The 21,293-nt window shown below is 48.9% G+C and overlaps 1 protein-coding gene across 6 annotated transcripts in view; it reads left to right on the forward strand.

Moving 5' to 3' along the window:
• The first annotated feature begins 9,764 nt into the window (after nt 1–9,764).
• The window catches only part of ZNF618 (zinc finger protein 618), a 162,371-nt gene continuing 150,842 nt past the window's right edge, over nt 9,765–21,293 (forward strand). For 5 of the 6 annotated variants that reach the window (XM_037399196.1, XM_037399197.1, XM_037399199.1 and 2 more), the window contains exon 1: nt 9,765–10,229. In XM_037399196.1, the coding sequence (XP_037255093.1) occupies nt 10,167–10,229 (63 nt within the window). In that variant the 5' untranslated portion in view covers nt 9,765–10,166. Of the gene's footprint in view, nt 10,230–11,007; nt 11,056–21,293 lie in introns of those variants that run through there. The other variant, XM_037399201.1, reaches the window with a different exon arrangement.

The following is a 21,293-nucleotide window of genomic DNA, read 5'->3' on the forward strand; positions in this document are numbered from 1 at the left end:
CATTTCTGAGTGGTAGAAAATTGGCAAGGGAAGCCAAATGCATTAAAGAAAAATCTAGCTGATGAGTTATAGATAATAGGAACTGTTATTATCAACAAGAAAAAGACCCTTAATTGTAAAAAAGATGATAAAATGATAAAATTAGATGATAAAATTAATAACAGTGACACTGAGAAGATCCAAAAAATGTCAGAGTGTCATTATCTTGGTCAAGCAGCTCATAAGCTCCTCCGGGCATTGGAAGAGGCTTAAATTTAGAGAGTCTGTAAAAGACCTTTTCCTCGGAGGGCTTTAGGGCAGCGTTGTAAATGGTACATAGCATCCTGCACGGACCGTCTGAAATGTGGTATTTCCCACCCTTTGGTCATGGTTGTGAACCATGCCACAGATTCCCGTTTTTCCTGAGCTTGTCCTCTGCCATTGTACTTCCAGTATTTAAAAACCGCGTCTTTAAAAAATCATGGCAAATTGCCCCCTCTTACTTTGTATAAATTTTATCTGGGGACAGCTGCTGGCTTGTGGCCTGCTGTTGCAGAACGTTTTCTAAAAAGCAGACAAAATCGTGATTATTTTTAATCTAAACCCGAGGTTATTTGTATAACCACCACTATCAGACTAGCTGAACCCCTGGCAGTCTCTGATATATTTATCCTTGCAAGGAGCAATGAAGTAGAGAACACGATTAGTGTAGGGGTCTGCTACAGTTACACGCACAAACCGCGGGTTTCCCCACGAGCAGGGTGGGTCCCACTCCCAGGGAAGCCACCACCGTGTCACCACCAGCACTTTGCCCGTGCTGAAGCATCAACCTGAGCGTGTAAGCAGGTTTTCCACCCTGTACTCACCCCCCTGTGCTACTACAGCCATGGACAGCTGCGTCCCTGAGCTACACCAGCTCCCACGCCCCAGTACTACAGGTAGGGATGGAGGGAGGTGGGGTACAGGGCCTTTACAGGTGCTTGTAATGGTGTTCCTACACAGACCCAGCATGAGACAGCAGCCCCATGGCACACAGGGAGCTTGCAAACTGGTTGGAACTGGATCCAATCCATTAGCAAACATGTTGCTGTTCCCTGATGTTGATGGTACCCTTGTCCTGCTGCAAAATGAGTGCAGAGAAGGTGGATCCTGCATCAACAGAGAGCCGCAAAACTCCTTTGGATTTAAAATTTTACTACTGTCTTATTTATTATTTGCATTTCTGCAGGATCAGGAGGTCCCCCTTGGGAGCAAGGCTTCCTTGCCAGCCTTTTGCAAATGTCAGATAAGATGCTCCCTGTCTCTAAGACCCCCAGTCTCTCCAGCAAGTGGCAAAGGAGAAAAGAAAACTGCTTCAGAAAGCAGTTGCATTTAGTAAAATCTAAAGTTGCTCATTTTTGCCGAGCTGTTCAGCGCTCTGGATAATCCAAATTAATCCAAAGCATTTCAGAGCACGTTCCAATTCCACTTGCTGCAGGTGGAGCTGGTAGCAATGCTGCAGATGGGGCTCCTGCTCCTGCTTGGAAGGAGGTTTTTCAAACCAGCACCTTTGGGACCTTCATGCTCTTGGTGCTTCCCCAAAGACATCAGATATGGCCCTGGCTTTTCAGCAAGCACCGAGACATGCTGGTTCCCACTTGAGCACACGGATCTGATGCTCGCCATGTGGAGTCGGACCTTTCACAGAATCATGGAATCATTTAAGTTGGAAAAAAATGTTAAGAACTTCAAGTCCAACTGTAGCACCCTCCACTGCCGAGCCCACCACTAATACATGTCCCTAAAAGCCTTAGTCAGTCTTTTACAGACCCCTGGCAGGGGACCCAGTACAGGTGGGGGGGCAGAGATGCTGAGACCGAAGCTTCCTGGCCACGAGCCAGCATGCTCCCTGCAAACACGCTATGCTGGCATGTCATCCTCGGCGGGCTAAGCCAGGCATGGAGGCTTGTAAATATATATAGATATATTTTAAAAATATAAATATATGTATATATAAGTAGAAAAAAAAAATATATATGAAAATATATAAATATTTAAACATAGAGTTTCGGAACTAGGGTTCATAGGAGAGCCCACACCCCTTGGGTACCGCAGACCCGCAGACCCTTAAGGGATGCAAACTCAGCATCCCAAGGCCAAGGTCCCGCTTCGGCTGGGAGGCTGCAGCTGGGTGCCAGCCCTCGATTCGTACCGCAGCCCCTACGGAGGGCCCAGAGCCACTGCCCACCACCCCACCTGCGGCTGCCAACCCCCAGCACCCTCCCCTGGGCAGTGCCTGCCTGGCTCTGCGATGGAAAGTACAGGTTTCCAGAATGCCAGAAAGGTAATTTAAATGTTAAAACATTTGTGATTGCATAAATTGCATGTATTATTCCATTTGAATTGTAGTGGGATTAATCTGACCTTAATAGAATACTGCTAATAATTTATATTATTATCTTTAATAATATTAATTCTACTTAATTTTTTTTCCATTTACTTTGTTCATTTAAGGGCAGCTCCATTGAGCTCTGGAGCATTTAGCTCTTGGTGTGCGGCAGTCACTTATCATTTGCACAAGTGGGGATTCCACTAGGCAATTTTCAGAGAAATAAAGATCATCTTTCAGTGAAAGGAACTTAAAAAAAATTATAGTATTAAATGAGTAGGTATTAATGTGTCATATTTAGAATATAAAACAACCCATAATCTGTTCTGAGGCCTCTTCCACCTAAACATATACTTTTTCCCTTCTGGAGGGATCTTTTATTCGGCTGTTTAACTTATTAGGCACCACCATTCTAACTGTTAAAATAAAATTGTTAAGATCATAATGTCAGGGAAATAAAAACCTTGGCAGTGTGATAGTGCCTTCTGAGCAGAGCATCACAGTTTGTTGGTGATGAATCGGAATTGCGCATTTCATTAGAATTTATATCACAAGCCAAGGGATGAAGCATTATTTCATTAAGTATCTTGAAATTTCACCAACCTAATGAAGCTGTCAAAATTCTATTAATAAAGCACTGGAAATATTTATTTGTTTGTTTGTTAGTATGCATTTGCCATTATTTAATGGCGTATTTGCAATTTGTTAATTTACGAGCAGAGGCTCAGCGGTGCAGCAGGAGGGCGAGTGCCGAGGGCTGGGAGAGGGGCTGGCGGAGAGGGGCTCCTGGCTCGGCGGGGGGACTGGGGGGTCCCTTATGGCCGAGGACATCCCGAGGATGGGGCTGCCAGCCCTGCTGCATGGGGAGGGACGACAATCCCTAACTGCGACAGAGTGCCAGAGCGCAGGCGCTCAGGGAAGGGATGGGACTTGCTTTATTGACACCGATGCTGCTGGGGCACCCAGCGCGGTGTGGTGAAACACACGGCACGGCACTGCTGTGTTTCTAAAAAGCATTTTTAAATGTGTCCTTTTCTGACTCAGTCGATTTTACCATTTTTTGTTCCTCATTCACCTCTGAGGGGTAGAAAACTTCAGCGAGAACTGAGCGACATTAGTGATAATTACCATTAAAGAAATCTCAAGTTTTACTGAGTGCCACCCGGCGAGGATCTGCAATTTTCTGCCAGTTGCACAACAGGACTGGGCACAGCCCTGACTTAGCCCAGGTGGGTCAGCAGCTGTGGCAGGATTATGAATGACAGTGTGTTACATTTGGGTCAGGCTTTTTGTCTTAACTAAGCCCATGGAAGTTTACGGGCGGTTTTTGGAAGTGATGCTGTCTGCAGCGGTGCAGCACAAAGGGTTTTACTGGCGTGCGTCTGGGATGGACACATTACTCACACGTGGTGAAGCTGTGAGTGGATGGTTTGAAGCACCCCCAGTGAGTGCTAATAAAACTAATTATACCAGTTCAGTCATGTATTTAGCATAGTCTATTTATGAGGGTAAAAAATAAGTCAGAAAATCTTCCACTTCTTCGGCCTCTCATCCCATGGACCATGTGCAATGTACTGAAGGTGTTGTGATGAATTTAAAGGACAGCTTATGTTTGTTATTCAAATGAACACTTATGGCCTGACTCTCCCATGTGTCTGGCTGCTTCATGTTGCTCCAGAGCAGCTGCAAAGCTCCAGAGCTCACTGCTCCACGGAGCTTCACGCCGGTGGAGCAGCACAAGCACCCCAGCAAACACCCCAGGGTTGGGCTGGCACTTGTGACCCTGCTATCGGGGACCACGGGAGCTGGAAGGGAGGTGAATCCTTATGGGAAATGGAAGGAAAACCTTGCAAACCAACCTCGCTTAATAAACTTTCAGTTAAGAAGCACAATCTCGTAAGAGACCATTCATTGTAAAATAGATTGTCCAAGTGAAATTTATATATAAGATTTCAGTGAGTATTAATTATGCAGGAAGGTTGCAGGGTTTGCATTATTCTGTTAATAGGATCTTCAGAAAAAAAAAAAAAAAGACAGGTCTGACACAATGCATTAGATTTGTTAGAGGACCGATTTTTAATTAGTTTTAACTGATAAGTTAATTAATGTATTTGCAAATACATACCCAGGACATATATTCCATACTCAAAAAGTAGACGCTGGGATTTTGCAGGGCATACTCTCTAACAAGGAGATTGTGCGCCTGCCTGAAGTGCAAAATTCAACATAGCCATAACCATGGATCCCTAAATAGTGATTTCCATAATTACACAATTAAAGCAGAAAGGCTCAGTTTAAGGCATGCAAATATTCTTAATTCCGCTCTGCCGTGGCACTGTAAGGAAGAGACAGACGAATCTGATTATGGGCCCAGCAAGCTACAATTCCTCTCTAATACGCAGACGAGTGTTGCGTGCTATGGCAGCGCAGAGTTAGGATTTCCTCCGTGAACCGCCTGCGCTCCTCTTAAGTGCAACTTTAACTTTCTATTTCTTCCATTTATACTACTTAGCATGGGGATAACTACAAATCACTTTAATCTAATTTACCCCAAAATAGTGATGATACATCTCTCAGTATAAACTCCTTCTTAACATAACATCTCTCTAGGAATATCAATACCACATACGATTTTTCAATTAAAGCAGAAACTCAACCTTTTCTGTCTGAGGAACGTTTTGTTATCTTTTTCTAAGCTTACAGCACCTGATGTGTGGATAAAAAATCCGTCTTCTGGGGATTTTCAGCTAAATCTATTATTTAAATCCCATTTATTAAGGGTCTTTGCCTCAGTGTCTGAATTTTCTTGGACACCTTTTTCCTGCCAAATGCAATCCTTGGCATAACGCACACCCTGAGCCAATATCCCCCCCATCCCAAGCCCTGCTGGGCGTGTGGTCGGCATGCACGTGCCAACCCCGAGCATCTCCTGGGGTTATCAGCCAGGCTGACAGCATCTAGGGGCTGCATCCATGCAACGCTCTCCTCCAGCCCAGCATCTACTTCCCGGACCAGGCAGAGTTGCCCAAGCTGTGCTCGCAGCCTGAGCACCCAGATGTTGCCTCCGGTGCAGCCACCGGGGGGGCAGGGGGGGCTTCAAGCATCCTCCTCTTCCTCCCACGAAGGCAGGTGGCCAAGCGCGTTCAGCTGCCACCTCATCTGATGGACCCACAAGTGGCACCTCTGCTCTAGCGACCAAGGCAGGGCAGATTCCCACACTGGGAGGAGACTGTTGTGTTATTTGTTGGAGGCAGAAGAAAGCTCTTCGTTGTAGCAATAAACCTCTCACCGTCAGCAGAAACATGTTGGATGGTCATTAAAGAGTGGGTAAGAGGTGTTCCATGGCTTGGGATTTTACTGCTTTGCATTTTGCTCTGGAGAGTGTCGTGCTTATACAATCTTAATGCTATTCAATCCAAAGGTTTGTCTTTATATAGGTAAAATACGCGCTCATATGCTTATAAATGCTCCCACACCCTTGCATTTGCTCCTGAAATTCTGCCGCATCCTGAGACGCGCACGGCTCTGACCTCTTCACAAAACCAGCCAGAACAGGGGCAGCAAAGCACCGCACGCAGCCAAAATCACGCTGGCGGCTCTGCACTCACAGGCTGTGGCTTTCAGCAGTGTTTCCCCAGAAGAAGGGTTTATCATCATCCCCCAGCAGAGCTCACCCTAACGACCCATCCGCTACAGATTCTGAAGAAGCTTAGATGCAAAGGAAGAACTTGTTAAACATCCTGCAGGGAAAAGTATTGTACCTAAACCCGTACGGTTTGGGCGCTCCTGTTCCACACAGGTGGTTATTCCTTGCATTGTCGGTATCAATGTCAGCAGCACCAGCGTGCGTCAGACACAAAATCACTGTAGATCCTTTGGTGGGACCTGTAGGCACTGCCAGCGAGCGCTCAGAGCGCAGGGACAAAATGGGATCGCAGCTAGGAAAGGAAGGAGCAGTTCAGTGGTGACAAGGACAAACACAGCCCAATGCTTCCTTTGATGTAACTGTGGGCAAACATTTCTGATGAGCTTTAATGCCTCAGAGAGAAGCAAATAGACAGTGCCAGGGTCAGGAAAAGTGAAGTGGGGATATTTTTTTCCCCGCCATGGTTTCACAAATATCTCTATCTTTGCAGATCGTGGTGATTACAAATAGTCCTTTTGCCATTTCCTGACTGTGGTTTGCTGCCTGCCTTATTTATGGCAGTGCATGAGAAGCGTGCAGCACTTCACCCCGGCACGGGGCTCAGCTTCCGCGGCTCGGACCCAGAGTCCAAACTGCAGAGCAGGCACTGAAACAGGGGGATCCCCCACACCCCATCAGGATAACCTTTGGCGCAGATGAGCGAGCACTGTGATGGGATTAAGGGGGTCGTGAGCTCTAGATTGACTTGAGCAGACCACTATCAATAATTTCCTCCAGCAGACTATCGAGCACGTACCCCGCAAAGAGGCTCCTCGCTGGAAACAGCGCAAGTGCCTTACACACAGCCCTCATCACCCCGCCGGACTTCGTCTCCAGCAATTCTGCTGCACTTTTGTGAAATGGAGTTGCAGTTATGGGCTGTAACACCTCTTCCAGGGGCTAAGTGGCATCTCCTCCAGCATGTTCACCCCACAGCCTGCTCCTGTTACCGATACCCTTAACGCAATAGCTCACACCCAAGTCCACGCCGCAGCATGCGAGCTCCCAGGGTGGGTGCTCCATTGCTTCACGAGAGATGCTGTGCGGGCTGTGACACTTGTACAGAATAGAAACTGTGCCGCCTGCCTGAAAAACACACTAACTCCTGCAAACACACCAGAAGATCAAGCTGGCAGAACCAGCCCTTGTGTCTATGTGCGTTATGACAACCTTTCATCATATTATCACATCGTTCTGTTGCAGCTGGGACCCTACCTCCTGCAGCCCACGGGAGGTGGGTTCCTACCAGGAAACTACTCCTGGTTCCTACTGGGATAGCGTTCCTGGTCTGCAATGATTGCAGCGCTTCTTCCCTGGGAACGGGGAGGCATCGCTGCTGCCCCTTTATACACGTAGGGAAAAAGAGAGAAGTCACGGCGTCACCTGCGGCAAGGCCAGTGCCACGCAGACGTCGAGGTCCCGGGAAGAATTCACAGCACCACCGTGCCCTCTGCCCGCAGGCACTGGGAACCAGGCTAAGAAAAGAGATCGATCTTTTTCTGGGAAGTCAGTTTTGAAATGCAGCGGGGAGAGCTCCTGGCTCGAACGGGCCCGTCAGTAGTTGTCACTCAATGCAGGTCTGAGGGCACTAAGAAGGTAAGGGTGTGGGTTTTCAGGCTCTGGTCACCGATTGTGGGGAAGTCTTAGTGAAACAAAGCTAAAACTGGGTGCTGGTCAGGACAGGAGAGCCCATGGAATGCTACCGGAGTGGTGGGCTGGCACGGCCGAAACTGTGCCTAACGCACTCAAGAAAAGGCCACCTCATCAGGAGGGGCTTCACCCAAGTGATGCGACAGAGACCTCATCCTGCCAGGATTAAAACATCCTTGGAATTCCTTAGACCTAATCAACAGAGATGTCCTAACCCCAAATGACTTGTAGAAATGTGGCATTACACCTTGCCCTGACGAGGAGAGCTGGCTGTCCTTCAGGCAGAAGGGACCACCACACGATGGAATTTGTTCTGCATCAACGGCATGAAGCCCGTTCAGCAGAAACACACGCTGGTTTTGGAGGGCTGGTTTCCCAAAGCCGAGACTCACCAGCAGCCAAATCCCCCAGGAGGTGGGTCTGACTGCAAACTGGCGAGTTTCTCCCCAGGGCGCCCAGCCCACCACCCAGCACAACGGCTCTGGCAGCCGCACAGCTGGAGTAGATGGCAGGGCTGGTTTCAAAATACATGTGGAAAAGAAGCCCCAAGTTGGGGTTCCTTGGCAGTTTCTCGGCGGCTGCTTGATTCTTGCATCCATTCTGGGCCCATGGTCAGGAGAAATGGGAGGTTTGGGCTGAGGAAGCTTGGAGAGCTCAAATCTGAAGACCCCAGAGGAGGGCAGAGGGATGTTTGCCCACGCGAATGTGGATGTGGGATGGCAGGAGGCTCTCCCACAGTACGGGCATTCCGACCGGGACCAAAGTCGGGTTAGGCTGGAAGCCAGTCCCGGTTTCACTTCCCAGCAGTGGAGGTGACGAAGGGTTGGCCAAGCCACCATGAGCTGCGATGGATGAAGACGCTTAGAAGTACGCCATGATGCTCGAGACGGGCCCCAAGACAGCGCGGCACACGGCATGGTGAGCTCTTCCCTGAGGACGGAGGGCAGGCAGCAGGCTTCCCGAGGGCTGCTGAGGAGATCTCCACACACCTCCTCAACCTGCAAACTCCATGTCAAAATAATGGGGTTTTTTTTCCCCAAAACCCTTCCTCAACCTGTACGGTTTGTTAACCACGCTGCTTTGCTTTAGGCTGCTCCACAGGGATTCCTCCTTGACGCCGACACTGGGTGGGAGAAAAGCCTCCGGGGTGGTTTTTGCCTCCTGACATCCCATGTCCCTCCCAAGCCCATTGGGAAAATGTCTTCCCTTGCCCAACATCTCCAGCGATTCCCCTGCCCCTTTGTTTTTATTTAGCTCCGTAATTACGTTATCTGGCTGTACAGCATTTTGCAATGAAATCTGCACGAAAGATATAGAGAAAAATAAATTTGTGCTATCTTTGAAGCTATCTTTCGTCTGGGCAAGGAGAACAAAATCAGCACTTGACTGACTCTGGGCGAATTTCTACCTTCGTGGAGCTCTTGGGAAAGAGGATTTTCATGGGCCGGGGCAGGGAAATCCACGAGTTCAGATGATTTTATTAATACTATTAATAACTACTTTTGGCAGCGCTTCACAAGGGAGAGGAGCACCAGGTACGCACGAGATGTAATTATGTTTATAGTTAACGCCGTGTGTTTTCCAGGGGAAGAAAAGTGCTGCTTTTTGACGGTTGTTTTTTTTTTTTAATTCTTTTTGGAAGGAAAAAGTTTGCCGGGTGGCAGCGAGCGGGGCGGCCGAGGTGCAGCCCTTTGCGGAGGGGGTCGGTGTAGGGGTCCCCCGCGTTTTGCACGGTGCTGAAACGGCCCCAGACACGGGGGGGGGGGGGGGGCGCACTCGGGACCCCAACACCGGCAGCTGCGGGGCGACGGGCAGCGGCGACACGGCCAGGCCCTTCTACCGGTGCCCGGTGCCGGCCGCCCCCCAGCGCGGGGCTGGGGGCACTCGGGGGGACGCACCCCCCACACACACCGCGGGGGGCAGGCGGGGGGCGCGCCCCCCCCCCCTCAGCTCCGCGCCGCCCGCGCAGGGCCACCCCACGGGGGGCGCGGCGGCCCCACGGCGCGGAGCAGCGGCCCCGCGGCCGGCGGGCGGCGGTGGCCGGCGCGGGGCCGGGCCGGGCCGGGCCGGGCGGGGGCGGAGGGCAGCGGGGCCGGCGCGGCTCCCGCGCTGGGCCAGACTCAGCCCCTTTCTCCCGCCGCCGCTGGCTGCGAGCGCGCTGCGGCTGGAGCTGCCCCCAGAGCGGCTCGTGATGGCGGCGGCGGCGGCGCGGGCTCGGCAGCGGGAGGCGCCCGCCCAGCCCTGCGCGCCGCGCCGCTAGCGGCAGCGCCCGTGCCCGCGGCGGCCGCCCCGGCCCATGCCCCCGGGGGGAAGGGGGGCTGCAGCAGCCCGGCGAGCCGCCCACCCGCGCAGCGGGGGCATCGCCCCCACTCGCCGCTCCTGGGAGGGCGGAAAGGAGGCAGCGGCGGCGGCGGCGGCGGCATTGTGCGCGGCGGATCGCAGGCCCCGGCGGCGCGGGGCTCGCCTGCCTCCTGCCCCAGCCTCATGAACCAGCCGGACGGCTCCGCTCCGGCGGCGGCGGCGGCGGCGGCGGCGACGGGAGCGCAGGTACGCGGCGGCCGGGCGGCGTGTCCCCCGGGGGGAGGCGGAGGGAGCGGGGAGGCAGGAGGGAGGGCGGCAGCCGCCCCGTCGCGGAGCCCCGCCGGCGGCGCTTTGGCGCAGTGCGCGGGGGGCGCCGCCGGGACGCGGCTCTTCCCCCCCCACCCCCCCCGGCCCGGCCCGCCGCGGCCCGCTCCGGCCCCGCCGCCCGCCGCGCACCGGGGCGGAAAACAAAGCGGCGCCCAGCAGCCATGTCGGCGGGGACGAGCTGCCGCCCGCGGCCCGGCCCGGCCCGGCGCCCGCACCCCGGCCCGCCCGCTGCCCCCGGCCCGGCCGCGCGGGCCCGCCGCGCTGCCTCCCGCCCGCGCCCCTCCTCGGGGCTTTTCCCTTTTTTTTTTTTTTCCCCTTAATTTTTTTTCCTCTTCCCTTCTCTTAATTTTCCTCCCGAACGGTAGGGTGGTTTTTTTTTTTTTTTTTCCATTAAAACGACGCCACCTAGAGGAGACTATTTCGTAAATAAAAAAAAAAAAATTAAAATTGAGGGGAAAAAAAAAAAAAGAGGAAATATTCTGCTATTTCTTATTTTTCCACAAAGTTGGGGCGGGCCGGGCCGGGTCCGTCCCCCCCCCGTCCCCCCCCCCCTCGGGCGCGCCCGGCTCGCCCCTTAAATCTCATTTTTATCCCTGTGGAGGCAAATCCTGGCTGATATGTAAATGAAAATTAAGCTGGAATTTGAATGAATTCAGGTTCCCCCCCCCCCCGCCCCCCTTTTTCTGGAGGAGCAGGAGCCTGGGAGCCGCCGAGTGCTGGGGGATGAAAGTAACGCAAGTTTGAGGTGGGCACCGCGGGATGAGCCGCAATAAGTGATTAGTTGGGGAAAGTGGGAGAATTGCTGTTCCGGAGCAATTAGGAATTGTACTTCATTGTAATTTTGAACTTGTGCAGCACGCCGTGCCAAAACTGATTTTTTTTTTTTTTATTAATGCTGCAGTGCTTAAAGTTATTTGTTTCCAATGAGGAGTTTTGCAGGAAAAATTAGAGCGCAAGAAAATTTGCTGTGGACACACCCAAATTTTTTTTTTTTTTGGTGATTTTTGGATTTCATGCAAAACTGCTCTTAAACAATGAGGTTCTAAACACGGTCCAGGAAAACACGAGGACAAGCAAAATTCAGTCGAATGTCAGTTTTATTTTTGAATTTCTTGGCTTTTCTGATGGTTTCTCCTGGCATAGTTAAAACATAGTTTCCAGCATTTAATTTCCTACTTCTTTTGTAAAGAGAAAAATTTCCATAGTAGGGCTGTTAGTTTTTTTTTTTTTTCCTCTCCTTCTTTTTTTAAACACACACAGGCTGTAGCAACTCCAGCTACTGTGGATCATGTAAATCTAGTATTTACACAGGTTTATTATAAGGTCCGCCATGATATTATGAATATGCATAATTAACAATATTGGGAAAAATAATTGCAAATTTAGTGATTTTGATTTTTATTTTTTTGGTAACCAGTAAACCTAAAGTGCCTTTAAAGGGCTCAGCCATGATCTTTTTCACAATTTCAAAATCCTTTTTCTCCTTGACTCTTGCTCGAAAGCCTTCCTGGAGTTGGAATTGAAAATCTTATTTTTCCTAATTTTTTAAATTTTTATTTTTAACTATGCTGTGACATGCCTATTATTTTGCTGTTACGGGGTGCCTGGGAGTTCTGGACTGTGCACACACTGGTTTATTATTGTAGGGTTGCCCTTGAATACTGGGGGCTTGGTATTGATCTTTTAAAAAAATAAATAACAAAAGAGCACTGAAACATGCATTGTTTCAAGAAAAAAGCAATATAGGAGGGATGCGTGGCCTTTCCACCCAAAATGGGGGAGGGAGAGGAAGGGAAAGATTAGGTCAACATTGAGTTTTACCAACCTTGACACAGTCTCTCTAAAATGGGGACAAAATAGCAAGATGGCTGGCTCCACAGCTGCAGCAGGTTTTTTTTTTTTTTTTTTTTTTTTTAAAAAAAAAAAAAGGCATTTTTAAATTTTGAACTCAGAAGTGACTTTTCTGGTGCTGCTGGGCACCCAGCCGCAAATGGTGAAATCCAAGCGCTTTAAAAAAAAATAATAAAAAAATTTCAATCCAGAATGAATTTTTAAATCTGAATCTCAAACCCCCTGAAAAGTTTTTTTTCTTTCTTTTTTTTTTTTTTTTTCCTTTCCCTATTTTAATTTTTATTTCACTGTAACTTGATATTTGCTGGCAATTAGGCAGGAGGGGCTGGTGAATTTGGGCTATTTTTTGCTGTCTTCCCCTTTATTTGTTTCACATTTCGGGTTGTTCGGGGGGGGGGGGGGGGGGGGGGGGCGGTGGAAAAAATTTGCAAAGCAGGACAACTCTTGGTGGAGGAAAAAATCTTCCGAAATGTCAACTTCGTATATTTTATTTTTGCATTTATTCCCCCCCCCTCCCCAAAAAGGACCCACCCTCTTCCTGAATCTCTTTTTTAGCAAATAATGAAGCAAGTACCCGGGGGACAGAGCAGCAGTGGTGCAGCTAGAGCGGGGTGGCACATATGGGTAAAAATTATGCACAATGCTCTAAATTGGATTAAACAATCCCGGAGAATATTTTATTCATGGTTTCATCCAGGAAGCTTTAACGTGGTGGCTTTTCCATATTCTTAGACTCCAAGAATTCCCTTCCTTGAGCTGCACCCCATAACTTTCACTTACTCTGTGATTATACCCAAAGAAACTGTTTAGCTGCAATTTTTTTTTTTTTTAAGGTTCCATTCATTTTTTTCCAAAAGGAGATCTTTTGATGCTGTTTTTTCTCTGCCCAGCCCCACACCCTCACCTCGGGATCTGGGGAGCAGCGCTGAGTCTGTGCTTTGGGATTTGGGGTGGGGGTTTAACATTGGTGGGTGCTGCATTTTAATTACGAATAATGGCATATATTCCATTTTGGGTCACGATGACAACATTTTTACAGTTATATCTTTAAAGTTTATCACGCTATCCTGAAACAGAGGAATTGTAACTTGAAAGGCACCTAGTTATATATCTTTTTTTAACCTCTTTTCAGCTGTTGTGGGAATAAGTGGATTTTCTGTCGGCATTTGAAACGGGTTTGTGTGTTGCACATCTCCTCTGCAGAGAGGAAAATGCAATGCCATAGTACTGGGCTGCAACTTGTGGGGATGCTGTCATACCGTAGGTGTGCGCGTACCGCAACCTTTACAATCTTTTAACTCTGTGTATATCAGTTTCTTTTAAACAACGGCTTCCATTATACGTTCCGCCGGTGATGAAAAGCTACGCTTGAGGTTATAATGGATTTCTGAATCTAACCTTTCTGTGTGCTGGTGTCCTTCCAGCAGAAACCTCCTCCTGCTTGAAAAATTTTTTGTAATTTTTCATTGCGGTCTGCTTTCAGGGAGGATTTTTTATTTTTTATTTTTTTTTCCTTCCTCTGGAAAGTTGATCAATATTTATCATTTTTAAAATTGCTGTTTGGCAGCCTGGAAGGGGGAGGGGGAGGAAGGGAGCCCAGCAGAGCAATACCAACAGATTTCTTGTGACATAACTGAAATGTATTTTTAAAAAAAGAAAAATTTTGAGTACCTCATTCTCAGTGAGGATGAAAATATGTCTGTTTTCATCCCTGGATGAAAATAGACATAATATTATTAAAGTAGTAGATAATATTTACACAAGCGCCATATAAAACCGTACGATGCTATTCGCATAACTCTGGAATAATTTAAATATATATCACTGCCATAATGCAATGCCGTGAATAGTTCAGTTCACGGGTGCGGTCACGTGGCCCTGGTGATGCACAGTCAAGTTTGCAATTATGCAAGTGCGGTAGTGAAATTGGTGTTCTAAACATTAGATTATTTTTTTTTATTTTATTTTATGGGGGTGGGGTTTGAAACCTGCTGTAAGGCTCATGGTGATACGGATTTGTGCCCACTTTGGATGCTGAGCTTGTTGAAGGATTCAGACCTTCCCCACCGTGATGTGGTGGGGCTCAGTGCCTGGTGCTGGTCCTGGTGGCTCCCCACGGCACAGCTCCCCACAGCACAGCCCCCCGGGGGCCACGCTGGCTCCGGGTGGGTGAGCGGTGTGGGCAGTCACACCTTCCGTGGTGCCCGGCGTTGCAAGTCAAGCCACCAGTGGTCTCATCTTGAGCGTCATGGGCATCAGTGGGATTTTGGGACCGGTGTGGAGCAGGTGTTACCCCGTTACCCACATAGGGCAGCGCGTGGTCGCCCTGCCCGGCAGTGTCGGTGGGATCACACATGTGCACAAAGCGCGTTGCACGTGCAGAAGGGCGTGCGGAGCTGCTGGTGCTGCGCAGGGCGCTGTGGGTTGCTCCCGTTTGCGCTCAGAGCCACCTGGGCGATTAGTCACGAGCTGATCACGCTGCAGGCTGGAAAACGGACAGGGTTAGTCCCACAGCCGTGGGGAGCAGCCCACGGATGTAAATTTTGTCTGAGGTGCTGTTTGGCAGGATTAGGCCCTATTTGTGCATAATGTGCCAAGTGGAGGCTGGAAGGGGAGGGCAGGGGGAAGAGGTGCCTGGGCAGGGGTTGCGAGCGTGGCCGGAGGTTGCGGTTGCTGTTTGGGAAGGGACAGGAGTCCATGGCACCAGGAGGTAATTATTTCTTGTCATTTTTAAGTTTATGAGCATCTAGCGTTATGTATATTTAGAATTTTGCATTTGTGGCTTCAATTTGGCTATACCGTGTTTTCTGGGGAAGAAGTTTCTAATTTTTAAAGGTTTCTTTATGGATTAATTGCTAGTCATCTGCCTCCTTTCTGCTTTTGTTTGGTTCCTTGAATGTCTCTTGATTATTTTGTACTGTGTGATGCCAATTTAGTGGTTAACTAGTATGCAAACTACATCTGGACGTGTTGACTTTGCATTAACAATCATTGATTTGTCTGGAGCAAGGGAATAGAAATGAATGATGCTGTTTACCATGGATAGTATATGAAAAATAACCATTTGCGATGTGTCTTTCATCAGTGGCACATGGCTCTGGTGCGACTTGTCACAGCAGCTCTGCCTTGTTGGTGGTTGTGTGAGAGCTGAAATTTTGAGCTGCGGCAGCGGGAAGAGGCACCCGGGAAGGCAGCGGCATGTGGTGTACGTTGAAGGGGTTGACTGCGTGCCTGGCGTGGGAGAGGCATGGCACGCGGCTCCCAGTTATCTTGGTTAGCTCTGGTGGCACTGGGAGCGGAGTAAAGCTTGTGGCTGAGAAAGAGAGTGGAAAGAAATTAATATCTGTAATATATATAACAAATATGTAATACACAACACATGTAATATATATGGAGAGAGAGCTTTTCACTTGGGAACCTAAGAGGATGCAAAATCTGATACTTGTAAATAGTAAGTAGCAGGATGAGTTGCTGGGTGGCCTCGGCAACGTGCAGTGGCACGGTCGGCTCTGGATGGAGCAGGGTCTGGTGCCTCCTGTCCCCGCCTGGTCTTAGGGGGCTGCACAAGCAGATGCTGCATATTCAGGTGGGTCATGGGATGCAGAAATTGCCACGTGCTTACGTCTTTGGAGGAAGGGAGAGGCTGGCGGAGATGCTCTTTCAGTGGAGCAGGTCCCTTCCCAAGCCATGTGCCTGCTGGAGACATCAAAGCTGCCATGCTTCAACCCTTGGACACGGTGCTTGCAAAGACAGGGTTGATTTCCTTTGGTTGACATTGGGTATTTTAGACCTTGAATCTATGTCCCCATCGGCCAGGGCCTTATTTGCTGTCCTCTGCTGAGTGCTCTCATTGCTGTTGGCAGGACTTTGGTGGCAGGTGAAGTTGAGCGTGACTGTTGGTCTTCCTTTGGGGCTGGGGTTAGCAGTCGGGGCTCTTCCCACACAGAAAGGGCTTTGCTGGCTAAAGCGATGGACACGGGTGGTCTCCTGTAAGGTGGGTTTTGTACACCAAAGCTACTGAGTGTGTAAATTGCACATGGAGGTGCTGGGCAAGCTGCATGATGGCTTTTCGGAGTTGCTTGGGTTTTATTTATTTGAGTGTTTGTTGCTCCCAAAGTGAGCAATGCAAGATGTAGCAGAAAAGAGAGGTTAAGTAGAAAAAGTCCTCCTCCGTACTCTTTCAAAGTGCAACTGTGAAGAGGTTTCTTGTCCAGGGAGGTGAATTTGGGGAAGGACACAGCACAGAGGGTGCACGTTGTGTAGAAGAGATGTTAGCAGATGAGACTGTGTACCTTTCCTCAAGCCACCTCAGTACTCCTGTAGAAGAGTTTTTGTGCCCTACTTTTTTTTTTTTTTTTTCTTTTTTTTTTTTGACAGTTGGATGGCAGTTAGCTCAGGGTCATTGCCTGGTCTGTGGGTGCCTGTGCCAGCATGCTGGCAGCCTTTGCTCAGGCTGGGATGCTGCTGCGTGAGGCAGCTTGGGGAGCGGAGGCGGTGTAGGGGGGGCACAGGGCGCGTTGTGCCTCCTCTGGGGAGCTGGAACCAGTGTAGCCCCCCGTGTTTGTGCCGCCGTGGGTGTGGATGGGCCCAGGTGACTCTTGGACGAGCTCAGGGCAGAGCTGCAGGCTCGTGCCAGGTGGTGAGGCTTGGGGCTGATGGAGTGGTGCTGCCTCCGGGGGGGCTGGAGACCCTGCGGCTGGTTTGGGGTGAAATTACAGAGCTCTGGGTCAGCCTGGCAGGGCTGTCCCCATGCCAAGGGCCAGTGACATGGCTGTGCGTGATGCTTTTTGGTGGTGGGACCGGCATCACCATACCAATTCCTCTGCTGGGATGGCTTTTCTTGGGAGTCCTTCTCCTCTGCCTTTGTTTCTCTCACCTGTATTGCCAAGGCACTCTCCAGCGTGCACTTGGAAAGGTGTAGCTGGCGTACTCTATACCTGCAAAGATCTAATTATATAGGCAAGGCCTTCCTTGCTTGTAATTTGCAGCACTGCTGTCCGTTTCGCCTCTATATTTGGCTGGCATAATGTGGAGAACAAGGCTGGAAGTGGAAAAGTGGCGACTGGAGATGCTGCCTGCGCTGGTAATGGGCTGATGTGGGGAGGCTGGGGGCTGCTGGGGCTGCTGTTATATGTGAGGGATCAACATATGTGTATGTATTTATGCATATGGATGTGCCTGAGAGACTCATCGATGGAGAGCGTGGATCTCTGGCGAGTCTGGGATGCTGCCTGGGCTGTTGGGGCCACGCCGGCGAGGCGCTTGGCAGCACTTAGGTCAGGGAACATGGGGCTCACTGAGCCACCAGTATCCTTGGTACTGGTTTAGAAATCAGGGATGTTATCATGCATGGTTCAACATCTCCGCAGCTGATAGAAATGGAAAGCGCCGTGTTTGTCAGAGTGGTCCATCAGTGGCCACGTGTGGTCACGCCCCGGCACCACTGTGTCTCCAGGGTCTTCAGGTTTTAATACTCGTTATCATTTCATTTTACTAGATACACTTAGGCAACAATTTTGAAAGTTAATTTTTTACTTTGAGTGGGTGTAGGTATCCTTCCCTGCCTGGAAATAGCAGCAGGAGTGAGTTTTCAGAAGTTGGGTGTGCTTGTGTTGAAGGCCCGTCATTTAGGTTCTGCTTCCAGTATGCCGAGAACAATTTTAGTACAAGTATTTAATTGCTTTAGACCTATTTTTAGAAGTATTTAGAAGTATTAAACCTCAGTTTTCAAAATTGTGACCAAAGCTGACAGCTCTGCCAGTGCGGGAGAGCCGGGAGGGGAACCTGGAGGAAAACCCAATGTGACGTGGGTTGACCCCAGTGGGAGCAGAGCGTGGTCGTGGTCCCTGGTCAGGGCTCGGGGGGCTGCGTACCCCTTGGGGTCCACGCTTGGAGGTGAGCTGTCTGCACGGTGGTGAGTTTTTATTGCTGTTCTAATGACGTGGCTACATGGGGGGAGAATGAATGAAACCCTCTTTCAGCAGATCTGTACAGGTCCATGTATTAAGCCTGCAGAGTGTTGGATCTAGTTTGGAAACAGCTGAGAGCATCCTGGTGGACAGCGTGCAGGTGGCAGTAGGTCCCTAGCTTGAAACTCAAGAACAGCTACTGCTTTCTGGGTGTAAATTTGTCACTTGAGGTCTGATGTGCTTTAGTCCATGGGCTGCAGATCCTGAGCCTTTACCTGCATTTGTCATATTGGTAATTTTTAAGGTGGGAAGGGAAGGCTGTAAGGGCACAAGGTAATTATTTGCTGGAAACAAAATACATTTTTGGATTTCTCTATGCATTTTTGAAACCTGTGCAGGGAGACACAGCTAGATTTGGATCGGTCTGGTAGCAGATGGCATCTGAAAATCCCCCTGGGAATCAGCAGGATTTCTCTTTGCAGTCAGGTGATGCTGTCGACAGGGATCTCGAGATGCTCAGGTGCATCCTTGGGACGACAGCGGTGGCAGCAACACGGGGGGACGGGGTGGGACCCCCAGTCAGTGGCCCTGGGGTTGCCAGGTTGGTGGTGGGCTGGAGCTGGTGGGACTGGTGTGGGCTGGCAGGGCTGGAGATGAACTTTGCCAGCGAAGGAATTAATAACTGAACACCAGGATGGACTGTTCCTGGGTGTGTTTTGGCTCTGTCATGCTTCGGCTGCTTCGGGGCATGTGGCTTCGGCTATCTGGTTATGGGTAATACCGCTGAGGCATACTACATACTAACTCCGAGGGAGGGATATTTTTACCTTCTTATCTGTCTTGTTTTAGAGGCCTATAAATTTGGCTGGTTGGTGATAACAGCAGTTCGAATTAGCGTTTGTCCTTAATCAGGTTTGTTAGGATGCTGCCAGCGAGACAGCCTTGGAGGGGGACCCGCTCTGCCACGAGCTGGGGAGGACACTGCGCAAGAAATAAAAAATGTAAATGTATCCAAATAAATTGCAGTAGGTGGAGAGAGAATGAATATATCCGGAAGCAAGTTTGCAAGGTCCAGGTTGCCTCGCATGTGGTCTGACAGCAGTGATGCAGTTCTGGCTTGTGGAAGCAGCTCACAGGCGTCAGAGGGACGTAGGCGTGAGCCCACTGGAGCATCCTCCGTGGAAACAGGGATGCCATTCATAAATGAGAGCAAACACCCCAAACCCGAGAAAAATAAGAGGCCCTTTTCTGGAACCTTGCATGTCTTTAATTTTTTAATTTTTATTTTTTTTTTACACCTGTACTCTTTAATTGGTTTAGTTGCTAAAAAGTAGATTGGCTGAATACTCCATTTGCTTTTGGTTTCTGATAACGTGGAGGAGATGGCAGTCACGTTGTGAGTGTTTGCCTGACGCGTACATGTTTGTGCTTCCCTCATTTCTTGGAGAGTTCTTTGGCCTTCCTACTCCAGTATAAACAGCGTTTGTGATTGTAGTTCATTATGTGATATTTTAAATGTATAAAATGAAATGTTCCTGTCTACTCCAAGCAGACATATGTCTACGTTTTACAAATTAACCTAATTAAATATATATGTAGAAATTCATGATACTCAGCTCCTAGCATAAGGTATGCAATTAGCATCCATGAAACCAGGAAGGAATTTTCCATTTGTATCTTAACTTTTCCTCATAGGATGTGTGGTTTGGTTTATTTTATTTATTTTTTCTATCTTCAGTGCTTTAATTTTTGTTCTGCTTAGGAATTCACTTAGGGACCAGTCCTGCAGGGATTTAGGCTTGTGGTTGAATTTCCCCACGAGTAGCTTTGACTGAAGTCAGTAAATTGGTACCTAATTCCTGTGCTTCAGCCTATCCCTCCGACTCTGCAGGACAGGAGGATTTAATTTTGTTAAGAGAATATCATCATGAGCAAAATATCATTCTGGAGGAAAAATGGCATTAGAATATTTACATTTTTCAAGCCTCTTCCTTCCTCTCACCCAAAAATAGCAAAAAAAAATTATCTGTCTGTCCTCTGGATTTATGTATTTTCAAGTGTTTGGCCAATGTTGTTTCCAAAACACACCTTCCTCTACCTTTAACTCTCTCTATGGCAAGAGAGCCCTTGCGCAACAAATAAAGGAATATATTCCTTGTAGTACTTGCTTTCATTTAGAAATATTCTGGCACCAGGAATAACACGTTTTAGTTTCATTTCTGCCAAAGTGTTGGGTTTTTTTTCCCCCTAATATTTAAAGTTTGATCACGTTGTCATAGTTTGTTACATAAATAATTATTTGGCCTGTTTTGCATATCAATAGTTGAACCCATTTTATTCACAAAAAGCCTTTTTTCCCCCCATAAACATCCCCACTGTTCCATCCCAGAAGGTACTTTCTTAGCAAAACCAACGAAATAAATGACGTTCCCAGCTCAGCTATTTTAATGATCCCACAAACCCAAAAAAGCAGTAGGAAATTTTTCAAAAGCAAACTGCAGAAACATTTTTTTTTGGGATGTCATAACTTTTAAACTTTTGATCTAATTATTTTTGTTAGATTTTTTCCGAGTAGATGCCACGGCGAGCTGTAAATTTGAAGAATTTGGGGCTGCTTTTTCTTTCTGGAGATAGTTCAGGGCTTTCAGAGGTGGCCCAAGGCTGACTCAAAGAGCATCCCCCAGCGAAGCTGAGGACCCAGCAAACACGCTGGCTCCGTTACTAATTTCTGCATAAGAACTATTAATAATTCTGTGTGGGGAAGGCGAGATGTTGGATGGTAACCATTTTTCCCCTCTTGGACACCTCTGCAAATCCATCTTCCAGTATTTTCCTTTGACTTTCTGCATTGCTGTGTTTCCCCATCTCTGTATTCCAGGGCAGAGGAAATTTTGCTCTAAGCCACTTCTCCCAGCCTGTCCCTTTGCACGAGCTCTGTGCTGTCTCGGGGTGAGTCCTTGGCTTCTCCTACCCTCCCTGGATGCCTCTGTGCCCTCTTCCTTATGGGAAACACCTTTTTACATGAGGTGCTCAAGCCGTCAGCAGCTTGGATTCCCAGTTCTCCGTCACCACGTGTTGAGTGGTGACCAACTACATAAATGAAAAGAAAACGGTGTTGCAGACGCTTTTTCTGGGTTTCCTTGCGAGCCTGCAGCCTTTACAGCAAGCTCTGCAGGGCAAGAACTGCCTTATCCCCCCTGTCCTCTATAATTCCAGGTATGGG

The sequence above is a fragment of the Falco rusticolus genome, chromosome 9 (assembly GCF_015220075.1).
Source record: "Falco rusticolus isolate bFalRus1 chromosome 9, bFalRus1.pri, whole genome shotgun sequence".
NCBI lineage: Eukaryota > Metazoa > Chordata > Aves > Falconiformes > Falconidae > Falco > Falco rusticolus.